This window comes from Bison bison, unplaced genomic scaffold (assembly GCF_000754665.1).
Source record: "Bison bison bison isolate TAMUID 2011002044 unplaced genomic scaffold, Bison_UMD1.0 scf7180017864491, whole genome shotgun sequence".
NCBI lineage: Eukaryota > Metazoa > Chordata > Mammalia > Artiodactyla > Bovidae > Bison > Bison bison.
Window position 1 is genome coordinate 19,769,528 of NW_011495050.1, and position 21,633 is coordinate 19,791,160.

Consider the following 21,633-nt stretch of genomic DNA (forward strand, 5'->3'; position numbering starts at 1 on the left):
AACCTAGATAGCATATTCAAAAGCAGAGACATTACTTTGCCAACAAAGATCCGTCTAGTCAAGGCTATGGTTTTTCCAGTGGTCATGTATGGATGTGAGAGTTGGACTGGGAAGAAAGCTGAGCGCCGAAGAATTGATGCTTTTGAACTGTGGTGTTGGAGAAGACTCTTGAGAGTCCCTTGGACTGCAAGGAGATCCAACCAGTCCATTCTGAAGGAGATAAGCCCTGGGATTTCTTTGGAAGAAATGATGCTAAAGTTGAAACTCCAGTACTTTGGCCACCTCATGCGAAGAGTTGACTCATTGGAAAAGACTCTGATGCTGGGAGGGATTGGGGGCAGGAGGAGAAGGGGACGACAGAGGATGAGATGGCTGGATGGCATCACTGACTCGATGGACGTGAGTCTGGGTGAACTCCGGGAGTTGGTGATGGACAGGGAGGCCTGGCGTGCTGCGATTCATGGGGTCTCAAAGAGTCGGACACGACTGAGGGACTGATCTGATCTGAGTATAGCTTAGCCTGCTATATAAAAAGTTGCAAATAATGTGCCTTTTTTGGGGGGAGGGGAAAGACATTTGTAAATATATGTAAGAGTTGCTATTTTAGTTGTATTTTCTGTTGAATACAAGAATACAGAATATTGACTGCTTTCACCTGCCTTTATGGATTGAACAGTGAATTTGTTAGTATTCTAGAACAGTTAAATACACTGGAACATTTGATTCCTATTGTGGTTGCCTTCTGAACTTTTTCCTGTTCTTTTACAATGTTTTCCCTGAGCTCAAATTTCAGTCCCCCATGAAGACTGCATTTACTTTGTCTTAAATCGGATAGCCTTTAGTTCATTGTCTTGGATCATACATGTAGTATCTTTGTGTATATTATTGACATTTCTGCTCCTAGAACTGCATTAAGACTAGTAAAGTGTCCTAGATACTTATTTACTTCAAAACAAGTATGTTGATAAAGTCTTAAAAATTTAAATGCATATGGTTTTCTCTACACTCAATTCTAGAAATTTCAGTTATCTGGAATATTATTTGTTTTTAGGGAAAATGGAGCTGATAGTATCCTGGATCTTGGATTATTAGACTCTTCAGAAAAAGTACAGGTAAGGGATGTTTTGTGGGCTTCCCTGGTAGCTCAGATGGTAAAGAATCCACCTGCAGTGCAGGAGACCCAGGTTTTCAATCCCTGCATCAGGAAGATCCGCAGGAGAAGGGAATGGCTACCCACTCTAGTATTCTTTCTTGTCTGTTAAGTGCATGCTGTATTTCAATTTGTAAGCTCCCTAAGAACTTCAGGGCCAGTGATAATCGTATCTCTTTAACTGATAACTCTGGAAAAAATTAAGAAAGGAACTGCTTGAGAATTCTGAAAAATAAACAGCAGCACACAGATTGGAGGGAAGTCAAAACTTGAAAAACAACTGTTGGGGCATTATTTCAGGCAGGAGTGTAAAGCTGATCCCCATTGCTCTCTCTTAACTGGAAGATAGCACATGCTTTAAGAAATAAACTATACTACCAGACTATGCCACATGGTGCATATGCAGAACAGACCCATAGTAGAATTAAAAGGCTTTTGGTAATGGAACCACTGACTACTCATTGGAAGGAGTTATTGAAGCTCCAATACTTTGGCCACCTGATGCCAACTCATTGGAAAAGACCCCGATGCTGGGAAGGATTGAGGGCAGGAGGAGAGGGGGGGGTGACAGAGGTTGAGATGGTTGGATGGCATCACTCACTCAGTGGACATGAATCTGAGCAAACTTCAGGAGATAGTGGAGGACAGAGGGGTCTGGAGTGCCACAGTCCATGGGGTCACAAAGAGGCAGACACTGGGACCACCGCACCCAGAAGATACTTCAGTCTGAACCTAACCAGGTTATTATCTGGTTATTTACCTAGGCCAAAAAATTTAGCATTCTCCATATCATTTCAACAAGACCCAGAGTTTTATAACTTAGTAAAAAAATGTCCAGGATACACTCCAAAATTATTCAACATACAAAGAACCAGCAGAGACTCACCAATTCTCCTGGGACAAGAACCAAGTGATGCTAACCTTGAGGTGACCCCACTTGTTGGAATTATCAAAAACTTTATCTCATGTTCTGTAAGATAAGCAAATGAATGGAAAGGTAAAGATTCACAACAGTGGAATAGAAAAAGAGAACCAAGGTAAAATTATAGAAAGTACTTATGAAAATTAAAAAGTTCACTGAATAGGTCAATAGCAGAACGAAGATGATATAGAAAAGTATCAGTCAGTTTGAAGATAGAAACTATCCATTTTGAAGAATAGAAAGAGAAAAGATCTCAAACAACAGTTTTCAGAGACCTGTTGGACTATGTTAAACATTAATGTCATTGGAGTGCCCAGAAGAGGAGAATGAGATTGCTACAGGAAAATATTTGAAGAAATAGTATCTGAAACCATCCCAAATTTGGTGCGCGACATATTTATTTGCAGATTCAAGGAGGTTAGTGAACCCTAAACAGGATAAACTGAGAGAAAAATCTGACTAGGGATAATCAAGCTGCTCTGAAACTAATAGGAAAATAATAGTGCCTTACATAGAAACAGTAATGTGCAAGGCAGTGGATTTCTCATCAGAAGGCCAGAAGACAGTTGCAGCATCATCCTTACAAATTGTCAATCCAGGATTCTATCAAGGGAAAATAAATTTAAGGAATCAACGTAAAAGAAGCTACCAGAGTTTCATTGAGTGATTTTGAATGGACAGAGAAATTAACAGGCACAAGCTTTGTATATCACAATTCTGAAAGAATGAATAAAGTTTATTTACATTTAAATATGAAACTTGCTTTACTTATCGAACTTTACATTTAAGTGATTTAAGAGAACCAGTTTGTATGCTTTGTTAAATATCAGTCTTCGGTAATGTTAAAAATATTACTGTTCATTTTTTTTGGAGTGGGTACCTGGATTATTACTAATTTTAAAGAGGGTTATAATGGTATTTTTAAATAATAATCATTCTCTTGTATACACATATACTAAAATAGAAATAAAATCTTGGGACTTGATCTCTGATACTCTGTTATTAGGAAAACCGAAAGCGTCATGGTTCTAGTCGAAGTGTAGTAGATATGGATTTAGATGATACAGATGATGGTGACGACAATGCCCCTTTGTTTTATCAACCTGGAAAAAGAGGATTTTATACTCCAAGGCCTGGCAAAAACACAGAAGCAAGATTGAATTGTTTCAGAAATATTGGCAGGTAAAGTCACTCTAATCTTATATTTGAATTTTTTTTAAATTTCAGTTTATGAGATTTTTCTAAAATATTTTAGTCTGTAAAATGTGTATATATATCTTCTACTATAAAAATTTATTTAAGTGTGTATATTATGTATATGGGGTTATGTGGTCTAGAATTTTTTAATTTAATTACTATTTGCTTGTTTTTATTTTTAGGATTCTTGGACTGTGTCTATTACAGAATGAACTGTGTCCTATCACATTGAATAGACATGTGATTAAAGTGTTGCTTGGTAGGAAAGTAAGTGATTTTAATGAATCTAACTGCTTTTACAGTTGCAAAATTTTTTTTTATAAAATATATAGTTATGGCATTAACTTAATATTAAATTTTAAAGCATTCTAGTCATTATAAAGTCATGTTCAAGCATTTAATGACATGGGGAAAAATCTCAATACATGGAGGAGACAGCATAGGAAAATGAGAAACACAGAGGTGAGTTTAGAGGGATTGGCGGACCTGGATCCTGTTGCAGACAAATCCTTGGACATTTATTACTCATTTATACAATGGTAAAGACAACAGTATAGTGCCTGGCACATAGTACGTGTTCAGTAAGTGTTATTATTATTTGTTCTAGCAAGTAATGGCAATAGAAGCAGCATTGTATTGAAAAGAGCACTCTTAGCTTCAAAACTGTATGTAAGATGTATGTTGGTAGAAGGGAGAAAAGGTAAGAACATCTAGCTCAGCAGTGTTTGATAATTATCTCTTGGTGACAGAATTAGCATATTTTTTTGTGTGTTTTGGTAGTTTGCCAACTTGTACATTCCTAGTAGGGATGTAGGGAAGGTAGGAAGAGAAAAACACATTCTTTAAATTAAGGCATAATACTAATTACACACTATAACAACAAAATATTGTATGGTCTTTGCTACAGATGCACACCACACATCTGATATGAGTTAGCATTGTTAACGCTGTGGTCTATCAGTAATTTTCTCTGCTTAAACCCAATAGTGAATATTGTTTTCTCTTACAGCATATCATACTATAATATATATTTTTTCCTTTTTTTTTAAATGCTGACTCTGTTGACGTGTTCCAGGTAAAATGCTCTTGTGCAGAGAAAGAACTGGACTTAAAAGCTAGCAGCATAGAAATGTTGAGCCTTTAGCAAGGTTTATGGAAAAGGTCATGAAATCAAACAGACTCAAGTTATAACCCAATGATATATGATCTTCAGCAAGTTCCTGAATTCCTTTGAGCATTAGATTTATCATCTGGAATTACAGGATGTGTATTTAGGATCAGCTGCTCAGCATAATCACTTTTTAATAATTAGTGCTGGTTCCTGCAAAAAATTTAGAACTTAAAGCTTTACACTCCTGGCTTTAAATTTTTTAAAAATATATACTTTTCATACTTTGAAAATTAAATGTATTATCAGAGCCAAAGACTTATTAAAATTTTACCTCTTTAGATCAGTTATATTAGTGGGATATTATTCTATATCAGTGTATCATGTATCTTCAAATTAGATAAAATTTTTATCATAGATTTCAACTTAACTAATGAATTCAATTAAGATGTTTCTTTCATAATTCGTTTTCATATGATTACTCTCTTAGGTCAATTGGCACGATTTTGCTTTTTTTGACCCTGTGATGTACGAGAGTTTGCGGCAACTTATTCTTGCTTCTCAGAGTTCAGATGCTGATGCTGTTTTCTCAGCAATGGATTTGGCATTTGCAATTGACCTGTGTAAAGAAGAAGGTGGAGGACAGGTAAAACAAATGAATTTGGTTAGTCTATTGTGCTTGATACATAGAAAAACAATTTAGATAGATAGGGACCAAGAAAGAGAAAGAGACACACACACATGCACACAAAGACACAGTAGGAGATGGAGAGAAAGATATGAATGGATGGAGAGTTAGTGAGACAGATTGAGAGGTTGAAGAGTTTATAGTTACTTAGGCCTAGAATGTCTGCATTTCTTAGTTGTCAAATACAGAATTATCTTTAGATTTTAAAATTTCAGGAAATTGTTTTATGAACTGTTAACTTACTCCTGCTTTGTCAAAATTGGTTTTAAATGGCACTGCTAAATTTTCCACAGGTTGAACTTATTCCTAATGGTGTAAATATACCAGTCACTCCTCAGAATGTTTATGAGTATGTGCGGAAATATGCTGAACATAGAATGTTGGTAGTTGCAGAACAGCCATTACATGTAAGTTTTTTCCAAAAAATGTTACTTGATCTGATGAGGCTATTTGTATCTTCTGTGTTTTAAACTAGCTTACAGTATATTCAGCTTGCTTATGAAGGGTCAAAATTTTTAAAACCAAAATGAGTTTACGCACAGTATAAATTGTACCTGAGTCCAGACCAACTCCTTTCTTTTTGGGTAAAACTACTTGGAAAAACCATGTAATCATCAGAAAGTAGATCTGGTGAGTAAAAATTTGGAAAGGATTCTTTATGGGACTCAGATGATTTTGTTTTAGAGTCCTGCAACCATCCATGCCTCTGGTGACGCACTAGGTGGATTCCTTAGACTCGGAGGCAGTTATCGGTATGGTTTATTATAGCAAAAGGACTCTCACAAGGGGAGATTTACATCAGATGGAGTCTGGAGGAATCCAGGTACAAGCTTCAAAGCTCTCTTTCTGGGGGTATGAGTTGTCACAGAGAAACAGTATGTTCTTCCTCCAGCGGTGAATTACAGCAGTGCGTATGCAGTGTTTGTGTTTAGGGAAGCCTACTTAAGAGTCGGGGCGCAGCTTTTTTATTGGAGACCAGTCCTACTAGCAGAGGAAATATCTGAGTCCTGTCAGACTCCCAGAGGAAAAACACATGTTCATCATAAATCACCTTTGCACAGATAGTCTAGGCAAGCTGTTACTGCAGAGCTTATTCCCACATCAGTTAGTAATAATGTAGGGAACATTCCAAAAGCCAAGTTTCCAGATGCCTGTCAAGGACCATCCTCCCATCAGACTCTTCTAAAGAGCAGCATCAGGCCCACTATGTTAACTGTTTCTCCTCCTGGTGAAAAGTGTTTATGAAGTGGTTTGGATCCCTGTGCTGGGAATAATTGTGTGGGCTCTGGAATTAATACTGTCAGGGTGCAAATCATGACTGCAGCCTGCTCTAGCTGTATAACATTAGCAACAACTCAAGTACTTTATGCCTTTGTTCCCTCCTCTGCAAAATGAGGATGAGGTTAGCGTTAATTAATTCACATATGTAAGGTGCTTAGAACAGTTCTTGGCATTTCTCAGTAAGTTTGTGTCAGGGATATTGGTTTTTGTCATCATCATACTTTTCCTAGGATATTGATAGGATAACATGATTAACAGATTGTTTCTTAAGGACCAGCCTGTTTGTTACTAACATAATTTTAAATACTATTTAACTCGTGAGATAAAATAATAGTCCTTTACTGTTGAACCTGTAGCCCTTTTTCCCTTCTGCCTGTCTTTTGAATTTGTTAATAAACTCAAAATACAGAACTTCACTTTTTAGTATTATTTAGTATTCTTAGGCTGTTAAAATTAGACATTGGGCTTTAATGATAATAACTGCTATGTAGAAAATAAAGTACTGATAGTAATAAATAGGTAATTTTTGAAATCCTCTAGGCAATGAGGAAAGGTCTACTGGATGTGCTTCCAAAAAATTCATTAGAAGATTTAACAGCAGAAGACTTTAGGCTTTTGGTAAATGGCTGTGGTGAGGTTAACGTGCAGATGCTGATCAGTTTCACCTCTTTCAATGATGAATCAGGTATGAAATTTATTAAATGTTTACGTAACAAATAAACTATACAGATAATTTGGTCAGTCAGTTTTCTGGGTTTCTAATTCTTAATCTATTTATAGGGACTTAGGAAATGCTGTTTATTACTTGGGTTTTTATATATTTTAAGATATGTTTGAACTATGATAGCTTATTATTAGGTTATTCTTAATTCTTTTATTGCTTTATTTTTCTATATTTTAAAGAATGTATGGTTTAGTATGAAATAGTAAAAATTCTTTGTGGTGAACAACTGTGTTGAAAGGGTTTTTATTTATTTAGAAAAAAATAATCCATATGACAATTCTATTGGCCTTTCCCAATTCATGTTTCTTAAGTCCTCTAAAGAATTTGATTGCATGATGTAGCCTTTTTTCCCTTCTGCCTCTCTTTTGAATTTGTTAATAAGAAACTCAAAAATACAGAACTTCACTTTTTAGAACTTCAGAACTGAACCCAGAGCACACTTAGAAAGATATATAACACACAACCACATGAAAAATCTAGGAAGAGTAACAAGAGGTAGTGATAATTCTAGAATAATATTTGTCTTCAGTGCTTGATTTGTTGCAACTTTTTCTTTGCAAAGTCCCATATTCTAGGAGTAGACTTTTTAGCTGTGACTATACAATAAAATGGGCTTCCCTAGTGGCTCAGATGGTAAAGAATTCGCCTGCAGTACAGGAAACCAGGGTTTGATCTCTGGGTTGGGAAGATCCCTTGGAGAAGGGAATGGCAACCCTTTCCATTTTTCTCGCCTGGAGAATTCCAGGGACAGAGGCACCTGGTGGGCTACAGTCTCTGGGGTCGCAAAGAGTCAGACAAGACTGAGTGACTAACACATACAATAAAATACTGGAACTTCCAAGAAATTCATGAGAAGACTGTACTTCTAGTCCAAGATTAATTTCCATGCATGAATGTACCAGTTTTTTCCCTTTTATTCTTCATATTTTGCAAACAGCTTCAGCCAAATAGTTAAATTTGGGTAAATTTTCTTGTTTTTCCTTCATGCTTGGTAACATGCAGATCACTGCATAATAGTTTTTGTGCTAAATAATAATATAGTTTACAATATTTGTGACATAAGAATTTGGTTTATTTATTGATATAAACCAAAAACCTAGAAGGGGAAAAAATATCTAAAGACACTCCCAAGTATGATCCTCAAATCAACAATATCAGCATCATCTGGAAGCTTTTTAAAAATGCAGAATCTCTGGTTTCTTTCCCCTTTCTTCCTCCATACTTAGTGAATGAGAATCTGCATTTTAAAAAGATCTCCCAAGTGACTTGTAAACTCATTACACTTTGAGAAGCACTGGTTTAACATCATGAGAAGAATCATGACTTAGTGATGGAATTAAAGTCATGTGATTTTTGAGGCTAGTGGTTCGTTTTTCTTGGTCATTGGGATAGGCTAATGAACTGTAGAAGTTTCACATTGTACAAATGGTCTTAATTTCCTGTATTAGGATTAGACCCCCCCCATTCACATTTTAATTTTATAAGTAGTATTCTAAAAATACAACTGATGCATAGTATTTATTGAATTTATGTTTATTTGTAGGAGAAAATGCTGAGAAGCTCTTGCAGTTCAAGCGGTGGTTCTGGTCAATTGTAGAGAAGATGAGCATGACAGAACGACAAGATCTTGTAAGTGTTTTCATAAAATTTGTAGAAAAAACTGTAAAAACCTTAAATACTGTATGAAAGACAGCCTTTTGTTTTAAATTGGTAATGATTTTAATTTCGGCTAAGGAAATTGAAGGTCAGAAATAAAAGGCAGTTTTGTTTCTCTATTCTATAATAAGGACATCTGAAGTATGAGTAAAACTATAAATAGAGTGAAATACATCTTAGCTATTAAAATGCTATCCTTAGTCCTGAAGATATAATACCAGCTTACTGTTGAGACCTGTTTTTCCCCCTATAGTGAGTGCTGATGTATGTTAATGGCCTCTTTCGTCCACCTTAATCTTTTTCACTAGTTGCAAGTGTTTGCAAAATTTTTTAATTAAATCGTAATTGCTCTGTATACTATGAATAGAGTAACTTAATTACGGGTACTAGGTCTATGATTTTAATCTTTAAAGTAGTAGGACTTCCCTGGTGGTTCAGATGGTAAAGAATCTGCCTGTAATGCCAGAGACCCATGTTTGGTGCCTGGGTTGGGAAGATCCCCTGGAGAAGGGAATGGTCTATGATTTTAATCTTATTACTTATTAACTTAAGTTAATAAATTAAGACATAAATTAATAGATCATAAATTAAGACAGTATAAACTTTGATCATACTGAAGTCTATCAAGTCTGTGAAGTTTATGTCCAACTGTGAGTATATCCGAATCAACCTGTCCAGTGGCCTTAAAAGATAGCCTCCTCTAGACTTTGTTGTAGAAATTTGAGGGACATTCCTTATCCAGAAAATCTCTATTCATACCTCATAGTTCCCTGTGACATTTCCCCTGTTGAACCAGCCTTAGTTCTTAGTATTCTAAACCAAACCTCTATGGAATGTATAAAAAATGATACAATTTCTAGATATATCCCCCAATTTTATTTGAGAGGGGGAAATAGTTGGGCAGGAAAGCATGCAGTTTCCGATTTACCTTTAAAGGTAGTTAGTAACTTGTTTTTTATGGGGTAGGGGCCACGTGTTTAGCATTCCTTCATCTTCACGTGGCCCCAGGCCTCCCAGTGTTTCCCTACTATAGCACAACAGGTTGTCCAGCAGTCCTAGCTGCCAGCTGGTTTTTGTTCTTGACGTAGCCATCTGGTAGTTTCCTAGGCTGTTCCCTAGGTTCATTCCTTATAATTCCATGTATTTTGACTTTGACAAACTTGTAGACCAATACTGAAGTCCCTACCAATGTAAATACTGTATCTGCACCTTTTGGTTTTAGGAGTACCTGAGTTGCTTACTAGGGTTTCTGTAGTCAATCTGGATTCAGAGCAAAACCAGTGTGTCCTGTCTAGTCAGTCAAGTTAAATCTCACTGCATTTCTGCCATCTCCTAGAAGAGAAATTTGCTAACTATTCAGTCTTGTTTACAAAAGAGAGACAGAGACTACCTCCCTCTGTGGGGGCCTCAAAATGTCCAGCAACAGCTTTAATTGTGAGCTTCACTCTTTAAACTCCTGTATTCTTTGGGCTTAGCAGTATATCAGAGAAGGTGATGGCACCCCACTCCAGTACTCTTGCCTGGAAAATCCCATGGACGGAGGAGCCTGGTGGGCTGCAATTCATGGGGTCGCGAAGAGTCGGACACGACTGAGCGACTTCACTTTCATGCATTGGAGAGGGAAATGGCAACCCACTCCAGTGTTCTTGCCTGGAGAATCCCAGGGACAGGGGAGCCTGGTGGGCTGCCGTCTATGGGGTCACACAGAGTTGGACACGACTGAAGCAACTTAGCAGCTTAGCAGCAGTATATCGTGGTGTCTTCTACCTCCTCCTCTTCCTCTTTTGGGAGGTTATGCTTCACATATTGTTAGGCTTTTCCATATGTGTCTCAGGGTCATAAGAATATAAGAGGGTTTCCTAAACTCTTCTCCCTTGAATTATTGGTCCTAGGGTTATGCAGCAAAACTATACACATAGTGTATTTCCCTCTTGGAAAGTCATAGTTCACTAGTAAAAGTTTTGAGAAGTCCTCTGTTATGTATTTATCTTTTTCCAACTTCTTGGAGGTCCAGCAGTGTAGTAATTTGGCTCTGGGTAACCACATTTATCCTTGGAGAAACACTTTACATTGTTTTTTACCTGTAAAATGAGTAGGTTGGGCCAGGTGTATGTCTACAGTACCTTCCAGCCCTTTTATAAATTCTTTGAAGATTTTGGAGACCCTGACACTTGAAGAGTTTTATTTTTCCCTGCCTCCTCCTATAGAATTCTAGATGAGATTTCTCACATAACTAGTTTAGGGTTCCTCGTCACTCTGAGATAATGAATATATTTGTCTGTTTGTATGTATTAAGTTGCTTCAGTCATGTCTGACTCTTTGTGACCCTATGGACTGTAGCCCGCCAGGTTCCTCTGTATGTGGGATTCTCCAGGCAAGAATACTGAAGTACGATTCTGTGTCCTCCTCTAGGGGATCTTCCCGACCTAGGGATTGAACCTGCAGCTCTTAGTTCTCCTGCATTGGCAGGCCGGTTCTTTGCCACTAGTGCCACCTTCGGGAAGCCCTTTTGTTTGTCTGTTTAGTTGTGTACTATAAATGCAAGATTTTAAAAGCTTTACCTTAAGAGATAGTCACTGTCTACTATCAATGAGGAAAAGTATGTTTTAATAAAAATATTTCAGGAAAGTATATCTTTGGTTATATTTAAAGAAAAAGTAATTTACACTATATTACACAAATTAGATGTGTTTTAAAACTCAGTGTTAGCATGGCTTATTGCATGGATTTTGATGTACAGTAGATGCTGTCTGACACTAAATTACTGTTACAAAATTACTGTGTATCACAATGCACCACTGAAAAGTATTGGGTGGTTTTGCTAGTAGATAAAATGCAGAATAACTTTTTGATAGCCTCTGTGAATTTTGAACCTTTTTCAGAGACCTTGTACCTTATTCCTACTAAGACATGCCCTGCGAAATTTAGCAACAGGAAGGGCCCTTAGACAGCATTTGATCAAGTAGCCTCATGTTGCAAATGAGAAGCTGAAGCATTGAAACATAGTCACTTTTCTACATACCTGACACTTTTTTCTTTTCCAACCCTGAAACTTTCCTTTTCAATACAAGAAATTTAAAAGACACTTCTAAATAATACCTCTTCGTAGGTTTTAACACAAGAATGGGGCTGTATGTATAATTGCCAGAATTAAGGGTTAAATCTCTTAAAAGCCAAACTTGTAATTATCATACTCCTGTTTAGGTTTACTTTTGGACATCAAGCCCGTCATTACCAGCCAGTGAAGAAGGATTTCAGCCTATGCCCTCCATCACAATAAGACCACCAGACGACCAGCACCTTCCTACTGCAAATACTTGCATTTCTCGACTTTACGTCCCACTCTATTCCTCTAAACAGATTCTCAAACAGAAATTGCTACTCGCCATTAAGACCAAGAATTTTGGTTTTGTGTAGAGTATAAAACGTGTGTATTGCTGTGTAATATTACTCGCTAATTTTGTAGATTTTTCCCATTTGTCTATAAGAGTTTATGGAAGTTGATGCTGTCGCATACCCTGTGGTACCTTTACCTTAAAGAGATGAATGCAAACATTCCTTGCTGAGTTTGTAGCTTAAAGGCCTGAGGAGCACTAGCAACATTTGACTATAATGGTTTGCTAGTCAACAACTTCTGGGTCTAACCCCAGCCAAAGATGACAGCAGAACAACATAATTTACACTGTGATTTATCTTTTTGCTGAGGGGAAAAAATGTAAAACGTTCTGAAAATTCACTGCTGCCTTTGTGGAAAGTGTTTCAGCAAAGGTTCTTGTATAGAGGGAATAGGGAATTTCAAAATAAAAAATTAAGTATGTTCTGTGTTTCATTTTAACTTTTTTTACGGTGTTTAATTTGTGGTTGGCTGCGGTTGTGTATCGTATATGGAACTTGTAAAAAAGTTCTGAACATTCAGATCTTAAGAAATGAAATCACTTTTACCTATAAAAACCACTTTTATTGAGGTTTGACTGCATTGAGCTCTAGGATATTAAATGATATCACTAATATTTTGCATGTAATTTGTTCACTTGAGGGCACTTTTTTGTACATACGATGGGGGCCAATGCACAGTACTTTATCACAATCAACTTTTTTCTTTGTATCCCTATTTCAATGAGCAGTCAGTCAGGTATACTGCACTTCAGTTCTAACTAGACATTTGTACTAAGGCATTTCAGTTATGTAAACTCAGCCTGGGCACTTTCTGATAACTGTAAAATGTTTTATAAGATCATGATTATTGAAGATACATTTTGGAAAATTTTAAATGTTCGTGAGCAGCTTAACTACTTTTGTATCTAGCCTTTTTAAAGTATCTTGTTACATTTACTTTTTTAAATAAATTACAGAAGAAATGTCAAGTAACACTGAAGAAACAATAGTTTTTATTTATGTAGTTGTACATTTTTTAAACTAAGGGCAATACAGTACCTGACACGGTTATGTGCATAAAAATTTTGTTTTAAAAAACTGAATGTACACACGGACTATAAGAAACAGAAGGAAATTGGTCCACATTTTACAGTTAGCAGAGAATCCTGAATGGCACTGGCCAGGCCACATTTTCTTTTATACAAATGGGGGAAGTAAAATGAGCCTTACTTGGCATCAGAAGTCAATCCAGTTGTATTTAATAACTGAGAAGTTCTTTTTTGATGATCCATTAACTATGTAGTTTAGGATCATTATCTCTAAATTCTTGTGGTTTTAGTAGCTTTATTCAGTGGCATAATAAGGAACACTTTTCTTCACCATGTCTTCAATAAAGTGACTTAAACCAGTCACTTTGCATATTGAAAATGAGGAGAGAGTCTCTGGAGTCTTTCCTTCTTTGTAGTTCCTTTGTAGGACTCCTGGCCTTTGGGATGTTTTTCACATTCAAAGGCACTGTGCTTTATTATACATGTATGTGTATATATATATGTGTGTGTGTGTGTGTGTATATATATATATATATATATATAAACAAACTTCCTTCAGAAGACTGAACCACATTATTTTCAGCCCTGCTGACACAATAAATATTAAAAACTAAAGCAACAGTGGTGAAACTCATTGTACTACTTAAAACTTAATATGATGTATTAGATGTGTAAATTAACCAAAGTTTATTTTACAAAATGAGACATTGGTTTTATGTCTAAATGCTATTTCTGAATAAATGAAATAGTAATTAGATTAAGAACTGATTTTCATCAGTGTGTCTGAAAAACTTCTGTATGCACATGATGGAATTGATAAAACATTAAATGAGAACAAACTAGATATGATTAGGACATTTGAAAACCTAATTGTGAACTTATTTTTAATAGTTATTAAAAGAATGAAAGTATTTAAAATAATGCACAATGTCTTAAGTCTTCCTAAATCAAGATTTGGTTAAAATGCTTTTAGGAGTATTAAAAGCAGAGTGAGTTTTTTTTTTTTTTTTTTAAAGTAAAGCATAAAATGGTTCTAAATGTAAAATAAAATCATATAAAATAAAGTTCTCTTTTGGTCTTGTTTAGTGATTAAATCTAATGGATTTGAAAACAAATTTAGGAAGCGAAGACCAAGAATGAACTTTACTGAAGGTTTTCAAAGTTTTGTTACTTTTTTTTTTCCCCCTGAATTATCTGAATATCAAGATTGTTCCCTATAAATGGCTTCCTGGGGAATACTTGAGAGGCTTTTTAAATAGCTAATTTCACTATTTAGTACTTGCCCCTAAAGATAAATTTATCTCCTAAAGATAATATTTTTATCTATTTAGAGGTAATGAACCAATGTCTAGGTCTAAAACGGAGAGCTTCCCTTGAGGCAGTAGTTCTCATATTTCTGAAGGTGTGATTGTCTTGTTAATGCAAATTTCTAAGCTTTGCTCATCCTTTCAATCCCATTTCGACTTAGTAACTCATATAAGAAATCATTATTCTTAACAGCATCCCAGATGATTCTGAAACACTGTCCAGAGCACTCGTTGTATTCGTGAATATAAAGCCCCCTATTGGTAAATACCCCAAAGCCAAACCTTTCCTTATTATTCCTTCTTATGGAAAAGTACTTTTAAATCATCTACTCCTGGATTAGGTTCTTCCTCTTGTGCCTGGGTAAAAAGATTTTCACTGTTTACATTAACCTAAAGATAGGCATGAACATAGAGATTAATTCTTCCCTAAACATCGTTTGATTAATACAGAAATGTATTTAAAATGTGACTTAGTCATATCAAAATACCATGAATTAAGGATAAGCAAAGAATCATATATATTACCTCATAAAATTAAAAATCACTGGATTGTTCACAAACATGAAAGCTCTCTTTTATTGAGTATTTACCGTGTGCTAGGCAGCTTGTCAAATGCTTTCTTTTATATCATTTTATTCTGTGGCACTATTACCATCCTCACACAGAGGAAATTTGGCACAGATTAAAATAATTTGTTCAAGGTTACAGAGCTGGTAAGTGCTAAAGTCAGATGTCTCCAGCCCTTCTGGAGATTGCATTCCCAAACATCAGGTACACTAGTTTTTGGAATGTATGATTATAATTAAGTGAGTTGCCAGTCATGGCCATTAAAGGTCCTGAGCACCCAGTTCCAACATGTAGGTGTGTATATATGGCGAGGGGTTCCCCCAAACTACCAAGCAATGTGCTGACACCACATGAAAGTGAAAGTTGCTCAGGCATGTCCGACTCTGCGACCCCATGGACTGACCATACAGTCTGTGGAATTCTCCAGGCCAGAATTCTGGAGTGGGTAGCCTTTCCCTTCTCCAGGGGATTCTATAATTCAACTCAATTCTGACACTATCTACATAGAGATAGCATCAAATTTCAAGGCAAAGACCCAGCCTCCACTGCAGAAAGCAATTGCAAGCCCGAGTTGTTACCTGTACTTCTGAATAGCTATAAATCAGGGGTTCCTATGACCACCTCCTTGGGTTTGATGAATCTGTTGAAGTGGCTCACAGAACTCAAAAAACATTGTACTTACTAGATAACATAAAAGGATATAACTCAGGAACAGCTGGGTGGAAGATTAACACTGGGCAAAGCCTGAGAAAGGGTGTGGAGCTTCCATGCCCTCTCTCTGCAACTCTGTGTGTTCACCAACCCTGAAGCTGTGAATCCAGTCTTCCCGGGTTTTTATGAAGGCCTCGTTACACAGGCATAATTGATTAAAACACTGACCACTGGTGATTGATTCAACCTCCAGCCCATAGGGCCTCCCTTATAGCTCAGTTGGTAAAGAATGCCTGCATGCAGGACACCCGGGTTTGATTCCTGGACTGGGAAGATCCCCTGGAGGGAGGAGGAAATGGCAGTCCACTCCAGTATTCTTGCCTGGAGAATCCCATGGACAGAGGAGCCTGGTAGGCTACAATCCATGGGGTCTGCAAGAGTTGGACATGACCTAGCGACTAAACCAACAAACAGCCAACAACCAATCCACAGGGAGTTCAAGGGAAAGTTGCTTGGTGCCCCTGGCAACCAGAACCTATCCTAATGAGTGGTCCAAAAAGTCACCATTTTATTATTACTTAGGAAATTCTGAGGATTTGGGGAGCTTAGTGCCAGAAACAGGGATAAAAGACCAAATATGTATTGCTTATTATAAATCACAATACCACATAGAATAATGAAATAGTCTATAACTTGTCTTATGTTTGTACATCATTTTATTATAAACATATACTAAAATTTTAAAAGAATTTAAGACATCATTTAAGTTGGAGAAATGAGGGTCTGTGCATCTTACTGGTACACTGTAAGCCATCAGTAGCATGAAATTACACACTTTCTGTACCAGAGGCTCAGCTGCTTGCTTCAGTCATACCACACACATCTCTGTAAGTACAATGGAGGTTATTCCAGTTACTATGTTTGCACAACCAATTATCTTCAAGGTTAGTGGTATAAAACAATCATTCACTATGCTCCTGGACTCTGTATTAGGAATCTGTGCAGGACATGATCATGATGGCTTGCCTCTGATGTTTCAAGTGGAAGGAAGACTTGGTGGCTGCTAGTTGGAATCCTCTAATGGTTTGTTCATTCACACATCAAGAAGTTGATAGTACCTATTGATTGGGTGCCTCGGTTCCTTCCTATGGCTTCTCTATGTCATCTTTCTTTGTAGGCCAGTTTCTGGATTCCTGTAGAATGGTACCTTAGTTCTAAGGCAAACTTTCCAAAAGGTAGAAAAAACCAGGCAAAAGCTGTTCATATTGTTCTTTATGTACTAGACTTAAAAGCCATGTATTCTCTTTGTTAAAAGTCAGTCATTCCAATGGAACATAATTAAAAATCCAGAAATAAACCCATGCATTTACAGTCAACTAATATCTGACAAGGGAAGAAAGAATACTGAATGGAGAAAAAGTCTCTTCAATAAATGGCGCTGGGAAAATTGGGTATTCACATGTAAAAGAATGAAACTAGAATATTACACCACTCACAAAAATTAACTCAAAATGGGTTAAATACTTAAATGTGAGATCTGAAACCATCAAACTCCTAGAAGAAATCATAGGAAAAAAGCTCCTTGATACGGATCTTGGCAATGATTTTTCAGATATGATACCTAAAGCACAAGCAAAAAAAACAGTGGGACTACATCAAACTAAAAAGTTTCTGCATAGCCAAGGAAGTGATCAACAAAATGAAAAGATAACCCATAGAATGTGAAAATATCTGCAAGCCATATATCTAATAAGGGGTTAATATCCAAAGTAAGAAAACTGAAATAGCAGCAAAAAAGCCAACAGGCCAATTTTTAGTTGGGCAAAGGTTGGGCAAAACAGACAATTTTCCAAAGAAGATGTAGAAGTGGCCAAAGGTACATGAAAAGATGCCCAACATCACTAATCCTTAGGGAAATGCAAGGCAAAACCACAATGAGATATCAACTCACACCTGTTAAAATAGCTAGCATCAAAAAGCTCAGTCATGTTCAACTATTTGCAGCTCCATGTACTGTAACCTGTCAGGCTCCTCTGTCCATGGGATTCTCCAGGCAAGAATACTGGAGTGGGTAGCCATTCCCTTCTCCAGGGGATCTTCCCAACCCAGGGACCGAACCTGGGTCTCCTGCATTGTAAGCAGCTTCTTTACTGTCTGAGCCACCAGGAGTGGCTCACCAAAAAGACAGGAGATAACAAATGTTGGCAAGAATGTGGAGAAAAGAGAACCCTTGTGTGCTATTGGTGAGATTGTAAATTGATACAACTACTATGGAAAACAGTATGGAGATTCCTCAAAAACTTAAAAATAGATCTACTATATGATCCAGCAATTCTGAAACCAAGCAGGACCCTGCAGGGCCTTCTAAAGGACAGAACTCCTGTGACCCTTGACTCTTGTTGGTAGAAAAACTTTAGCCTCCTAGGCCTTCCCTGCGTTTCAAAGAGCAGATTTAATAAGAGAAGTAAGAAAATGCAGAAACAAAGGAAAGCAGGCAAACAAGACAAAATAATAACAATTTGGCTATAAAACAAAGTTGAGGACCTTTAATTGTTCTCAAGGGCTGTAGTTAATATCCTGAGCCATGTGTTAAGTCGCTTCATTAGTGTCTGACTCTTCGTGACCCCATGGACTGTAACCCGCCAGGCTGCTTTGTCCATGAGATTCTCCAGGTAAGAGTGGGTTGCCATGCCCTGCTCCAGGGGATCTTTGCTGACCTAGGGATCGAAAACACATCTCTTATTTCTCCTGCACTGGCAGCCAGGTTCTTTACCACAAACCCTGTAGTTATTCTGCAGACATTAAAATCCCAACCAGGTGGAGGAAGTTAACCATATGCTGATCAACAGCACTAGACCCCAGGCTGGCTGTATCCAGAAAACTGACAACTGAGATCCCCAAAATACCACCAGGCCTACTAGCTTCTGCATCCCTCCAAAAGAGCAAAGGTATGTTGGCTTTACTGCGGAGATTCCCCATGCCCATCCTCAACTCTGGCCTTTGTAATTATTCCACCAGCTGGGAAGGCTGATGCAGCAAAGACAAGATATATGAGTATGAATGGTTAACTTGAATGATCCTTCCACTTCCTTCCCTTTCTGAATCCCATCTTACATAGGTTAGCTACTCCATCTCTTTCCCCTTAATGTATGTTTTCAATTAATTTAATAAACCATGTGATTCAAGCGACTCAGTTGAGCCTTTCTGTTCTATGACCTCTAGGATACTCTGATGAGTAGTGTACTTGAAAGCTACCATTGTAATTTTCTGCCCCAGTAGGTTCTTTACATGTAATATATTAGTAAATCCATGCAACAGTCTTATGCGGAAGGAACTGAGGATACTGAGTCTCAGAGAGGCTAAGTAACTTGTCCAAGGCAGCACAGCTAATAAATAAGGGAGCTAGAATTCATGCCCAGATGATATGGCTCCAGAATCCACATTCTTTTTCACTAGACTCATTCACTTTTGTACGTTCAATACACATAAGAAGCTTGATAAATAGGAGACATACTGTCTGATGACTTAAATGGTAGAATCTTTGCTCTTAGTTTATTTTCCACATGGCCTGTGATAAATTTTCTAGCTTCTTCAAGACTCAGTTTCCTCAAGGAACTTATTTAACTATTATTTAAAGTTAACCTGTGGGAATTAATTTTACTCAGCACGTGGCCCCTAGTAGTTGTCTAAGTAAGAATGGATATTGCTCATCCCCCAGTCTAGGGCAGGATTGAGAATAAACCTTCATCATTTTCAAAGCTCAGTTATCTATCCTGTCTGAACCACAGTTCCCTCAACTAATCACAAAGCAGGTGCCTGTTGTCAAGGCCTGACAAGGGTTCCCTCGACATTTCAGCTTCAGACGACATAAGCAAATCTCTTTCGCCTCAGTTTTGGTTTTTAGACCCCACTATTTTTTCTTTCTGTGGGCACTTACCTGTAGACAGTTCCCCTGAGAAACAGGCCCATGGGCAGCCCAGCGTTTGTCTCTCTGTCCGCTCCTCGACTCTGGGCCTGGAAAAGAGCGTTTCGCGGGGAGCCCGGGCGCCTTCTACTTCGGGCTGGGTAACCTCAGTCGTTCATCCCAAGCCCGGGCTCCTGGTGGGCCGGCCGAGGGAGGGGGCTTCTCTGTGCAGGGCGCAGAGGCGTCCCGGGACCCTGCGGCCCGGCTCACAGCGAGCGCGGCGCCTGGCACTTGCTAAGAGCTCAGCAAGTGTCACGCCCTCTTCCGTTATTCTCCCCCTCCTCCTCCGCACGCCCCCCGCCTCGTCCCGCACACTTTTCCCCGACCTCTGCTTCTCGGGAGCTTCGGAGAAAAGCTGGGCAGCCTTCTCTCCTCTCTCGCGGTGTCACAGGGACGTCCCCTTTTCCCACCCAGAGCGTGGCTTCCCTCTGCCACCGCTCCACACTCGAAGAGCGCTCTCTCCTCTTCAGCTCTTCCAGTGTGCGGTCCGACCACCACCCCGCATCCTCTCAGGATAGGCCGAGTTCAGTTCAGTTCAGTTCAGTCGCTCAGTAGTGTCCGACTTTTTGCGACCCCATGGACTGCAGCACGTCAGGCTTCCCTGTCCTTCACCAACTCCTGGAGCTTGCTCAACCTCATGTCCATCGAGTCGGTGATGCCATCCAACCCTCTCATCCTCTGTGGTCCCCTTCTCCTGCCTTCAATCTTTCCCAGTATCAGGGTCTTTTCCAATGAGTCAGTTCTTCACATCAGGTGGCGAAAGTATTGGAGTTTTCAGCATCAGCAGCAGTCCTTTCAATGAATATTCAGGACTGATTTCCTTTAGGATGGACTGGTTTGATCTCCTTGCAGTCCAAGGAACTCTCGAGTATCCTCCAACACCACAGTTCAAAAGCATCAATTCTTCAGCTCTCAGCTTTCTTTATAGTCCAACTCTCACATCCATATATGACTACTGGAAAAACCATAGCTTTGACTAGACGGGCAGAGTAATGTCTCTGCTTTTTAATATGCTGTCTAGGTTGGTCATAACTTTTCTTCCAAGGAGCAAGCGTCTTTTAATTTAGGCCGAGTTAACGCGACATATACCGTGTTCCTGACGCACGGCCAGAACTAGCTGGACACTTTCGATCATAGGAGGTCCGGGCACCTCCCGCACTGAGAGGCTGGAAGACCGCGACGCGGGAGGAGCCAAAGGCAGCGAGCCGGGAGGAGAGGCGGGGCCGGCTGGAGAGGCGGGACCTAGTGGAGGAGGCGGGGCCCGAGGTTCAGTGGGCGGAGTTTGGCAGGCTCAAAGAAGAGACCTTCACTGAGAAGGCGGAAGGCGGTGCCCGCGCAGTGGCGCTGGGCGAATTTTGGCGAGACTATGTTACTCTGGCTGCGGCGGGAGGTGGGGCCGGCGCAGAGAGGTGGGGCGGGGCAGTCGGAGTGGGCGCGTCCCAGTGTGGGTGGGGAGGCGGGGCCAGGCCCGAGCCGGGCCAGGTCCTCAATGGGCAGGCGAGAAAGCCGGGATCGGCCAGCGCCGAGGGGCGGGGCGGGCCCGGCCGGAGTAGGAGCGGGCCCTGCGCCAGGGGGCGGGGCCTACTCAGAGCACCCGCCGGCCACCTGGTTCTGTCCCAGTTGGAGTGGCCCGAGGCTGTCGGTTCCCTCTGCTCCGGTAGCTCTGGCGGAGTCTGCGCGATGGGAGACCCGGAAAGGCCGGAAGCGGCCAGGCCCCAGCCAGAGGAGGTAAACAGCGCTGTCGCTTCCTCTCCCGCCCCGCGGTCACGCCGGGCCTCTGGGTTGCGAGCTGCGGGGGGAACCTGCGAAGTGCAGGATCTCTGTAGTAGATTTTACTCGTTGCCTCCTGAGACCCGGGGTAGGCCTGGCCTCGAGCTCTCGCTGCAGCCTGGTTTCGTCTTTTCGAGCGCTCTGAAGGCCGTCCCCTCGGAGGGGTGAGGAAGGAGCCGGGTTTCTGCTCCACTGCTCTGGGGCGACCCGAGGGCAGTGCTCTG

General features: G+C 39.4%; 2 protein-coding genes across 3 annotated transcripts in view; both read left to right on the forward strand.

The window, feature by feature from the left end:
- Positions 1 to 12,561, forward strand: part of UBR5 (ubiquitin protein ligase E3 component n-recognin 5) — a 99,893-nt gene extending 87,332 nt beyond the window's left edge. The window contains exons 53-60 of the mRNA XM_010863554.1: positions 1,052 to 1,112; positions 3,079 to 3,254; positions 3,452 to 3,536; positions 4,868 to 5,023; positions 5,359 to 5,472; positions 6,887 to 7,031; positions 8,614 to 8,699; positions 11,931 to 12,561. Of these exons, the coding sequence (XP_010861856.1) occupies positions 1,052 to 1,112; positions 3,079 to 3,254; positions 3,452 to 3,536; positions 4,868 to 5,023; positions 5,359 to 5,472; positions 6,887 to 7,031; positions 8,614 to 8,699; positions 11,931 to 12,143 (1,036 nt within the window). The 3' untranslated portion in view covers positions 12,144 to 12,561. The remainder of the gene's footprint in view (positions 1 to 1,051; positions 1,113 to 3,078; positions 3,255 to 3,451; positions 3,537 to 4,867; positions 5,024 to 5,358; positions 5,473 to 6,886; positions 7,032 to 8,613; positions 8,700 to 11,930) is intronic.
- An 8,452-nt stretch (positions 12,562 to 21,013) lies between these two features.
- The window catches only part of RRM2B (ribonucleotide reductase M2 B (TP53 inducible)), a 32,022-nt gene continuing 31,402 nt past the window's right edge, over positions 21,014 to 21,633 (forward strand). The window contains exon 1 of one of the 2 annotated variants that reach the window (XM_010863500.1): positions 21,014 to 21,367. In XM_010863500.1, coding sequence (XP_010861802.1) covers positions 21,320 to 21,367 — 48 coding nt within the window. In that variant the 5' untranslated portion in view covers positions 21,014 to 21,319. The remainder of the gene's footprint in view (positions 21,368 to 21,633) is intronic. The other variant, XM_010863501.1, reaches the window with a different exon arrangement.